This window comes from Penaeus japonicus, unplaced genomic scaffold (genome assembly GCF_977035675.1).
Source record: "Penaeus japonicus unplaced genomic scaffold, GWHDUDI00000001_assembly GWHDUDI00000002, whole genome shotgun sequence".
NCBI lineage: Eukaryota > Metazoa > Arthropoda > Malacostraca > Decapoda > Penaeidae > Penaeus > Penaeus japonicus.
In genome coordinates this window covers 31,181,554-31,184,053 of record NW_028234404.1, presented here as the reverse complement: position 1 = coordinate 31,184,053, position 2,500 = coordinate 31,181,554, and the positions used below count along the sequence as shown (strand labels likewise).

Below are 2,500 nucleotides of genomic sequence, written 5' to 3'. Positions count from 1 at the left end.
ACCACTTCAATGGGTGATATTTGGAGGTTTTTGAATATTTTTACATTATTTTCACAAGTGAATAAAAATGTGTCTATACAAATGGAACTCCTATGATTATATACTTATGTAATGATGTAAAATGTCTGTTTTGAGGGAGATATTATGACGTGATACAATGTCATGTGAGGCCAGTGAAATATTCCCATGATGTGATATCATATCACCTGGTACAAATGGGTTAAGTTTGCATTTCTACTTTTTTATTCTATATACCTAATAGATTACTGTATCTGTTTTAGGTGATCTTCAGTGTTCAGTTCTGCCACTATTATCAGGAAATGATGTAGCAGTAGTCAATATATCAACTTCAGCCCAAATCTGCTTCAGGATGTCAGAGGTAAAACATATTCTTTTTTTTTTTAATTAGATTTAATGTCCAGGTGTTTTTTGTATTCCTTGTTATTGTTCATCTTAAGTAAGGAATAGGGTTTGGGGAAAGGTAGTAGAGCACATTACATGCTTGTTTGAAAAGATTTATACATGTTCATGGCTTGGTAACAGTTAAGGGCATTTTATACTAGTGGCCTATATTGTACTTAATTTTTTATCATGCCACAACACATACACACTGATAGAGATAAGAAAAGAAAAAACATTATTAACAATGAAAGAAATATATACTTGGTAGACTGGAGTAGATGGGAGTATGTTTACCTGTTGTCACCTTGTCTAACTTCCCTTGTGTCATGGATGGTCAACATACTGAGGATCTTTTTTGAGAACACATAATCCTCATAGCTCACCCAGGGAATGCTCAGGTATGGGCAAATAACCTTGATGTGTTTCCTTCTTCCCTTCCTCAGACAAGGAAGGGTTGAACAAGGTGGTCAGATGTAGAGTTTTGTGATATCCCTGTGCTTATGTGCTTCTATGGCAGACATTAGGTCAGTCTCTTCAACTAGCTATGATGGAGGATCCTATAGGAGGGTACAGGCTGAAATCATTGCATTTGGGATATGTTTAAGGACTTGTGTTTATTCCTGATTAGTGGATGGAAGGTTTTTCTCATGCCTCATAGTGAGGTTGATTCATATACCTTAACCTATTCACAACGGGACATATTTACGCCTACTCCCGAGAAGATAACAAGTGCACAACTCTTCGTGCCGGGGTATTTTCTCACTGCGGGGCTGCACCTGATCCTCTCAGAGCATTTTTTTGCCCACCCTATTCTTATGGTTTTCATGAATGTGTCTACAATGTAAAGGCACGTGAAAATATTGAACTTTGCCTATATTCTTCACTTCTATGTGAAAATACCAAAGAAAGTGGAAGCAATCTCTTAGTGGGGCATCAAAAAATGTTCTATACTTTTTTTTTTACCAAAACAAAAAGAAGAACAATATGAACAATCTACATGTACATATGGGTATGCACATGTACCTCATGACATGACATGGCGTGATATCACGGGTAATCAATAAATTAGAAGTAGTATTGCATTAGTGATTTTTTACTTCATTTTATTTTTTGGCCAAACACATTTGAGTTTACAATAGTTGTTCGACTCAGATCTTTTTATTCAACAGATTAAGAAGCAGAAATTACCATGATGTCATCAATATCACATAGTTTTCTGTGACATAATTTTTTTAACGCTATATCTCATTTTATAATACTCAAAAACCTAAACTAAAATAACAGAGTCTAAGAAATTATGTAAAATTATTATATTTGAGAACAATCTAGCGATCTATTACTGACGTTTCAGCACGTCACAATTACCCCTCCTGGAACTCAGTGAAAAAATGCACGTCTCAGGACATCAGATGAGGGAAAGAGAATTTCAAAAAGCATGGTTGAATGCCTCAGTGAACATTTTAGTATATGTGAGTTTGATTGAATGTGCATGCACTTGTGTCTCAGTATGTCAAATATTGTGAATGAGAGAGGGAAAGGTCATGTAATACTATGTTTTTTTTGTGTGTCAGGAATATTTTTCCTTGTAAATATATAATAAAACTAGATAAAAAGGCTTGGCCTAGCAGTGGAAGATATCCCAGGGTGTAGGAAGGATTATACACCTTGTCATATAAGTCATAGAAGTCTTATGGCCACAGTTCATGCACCAGCTGGCAATGAAAGGCCAGATACATCCACATACATATGGGTAGCTGGACAACAGAGTTTCAGTTCAATTCTGACCTACACTGGGAGACTACAGTGTCAGCACTATTAATGGAAATGTATAGGCTAATGCTGGTGATGCTGTGTCCTGTTTTGTTGGTAGGATAGAGATAAAAAGAGAAGATAGAAATAAACATTGAATCTTTAATCAGGGGAATGATTTGCCACAAGTCTGCACAGTAGTAAACATACATGCACCTGACACTAGGCCCTGTTAGACCTATTTTCAAGCATGACCTGATCCTCACCTGACATGGGTTTGAGGTCGTGCTGAATGGGCGGCCAGGATTTTTGCTGCAACTCTATCCACTGTAGGGAGCTTCACAGGCCT

At 36.6% G+C, this 2,500-nt stretch overlaps 1 protein-coding gene across 2 annotated transcripts in view; it reads left to right on the top strand.

Moving 5' to 3' along the window:
- LOC122246496 (sedoheptulokinase) overlaps nt 1-2,500 on the top strand; it is a 22,505-nt gene that overhangs the window by 17,300 nt on the left and 2,705 nt on the right. For both annotated transcript variants that reach the window (XM_043005089.2, XM_086549711.1), the window contains one exon: nt 282-379. In XM_043005089.2, the coding sequence (XP_042861023.2) occupies nt 282-379 (98 nt within the window). The remainder of the gene's footprint in view (nt 1-281; nt 380-2,500) is intronic.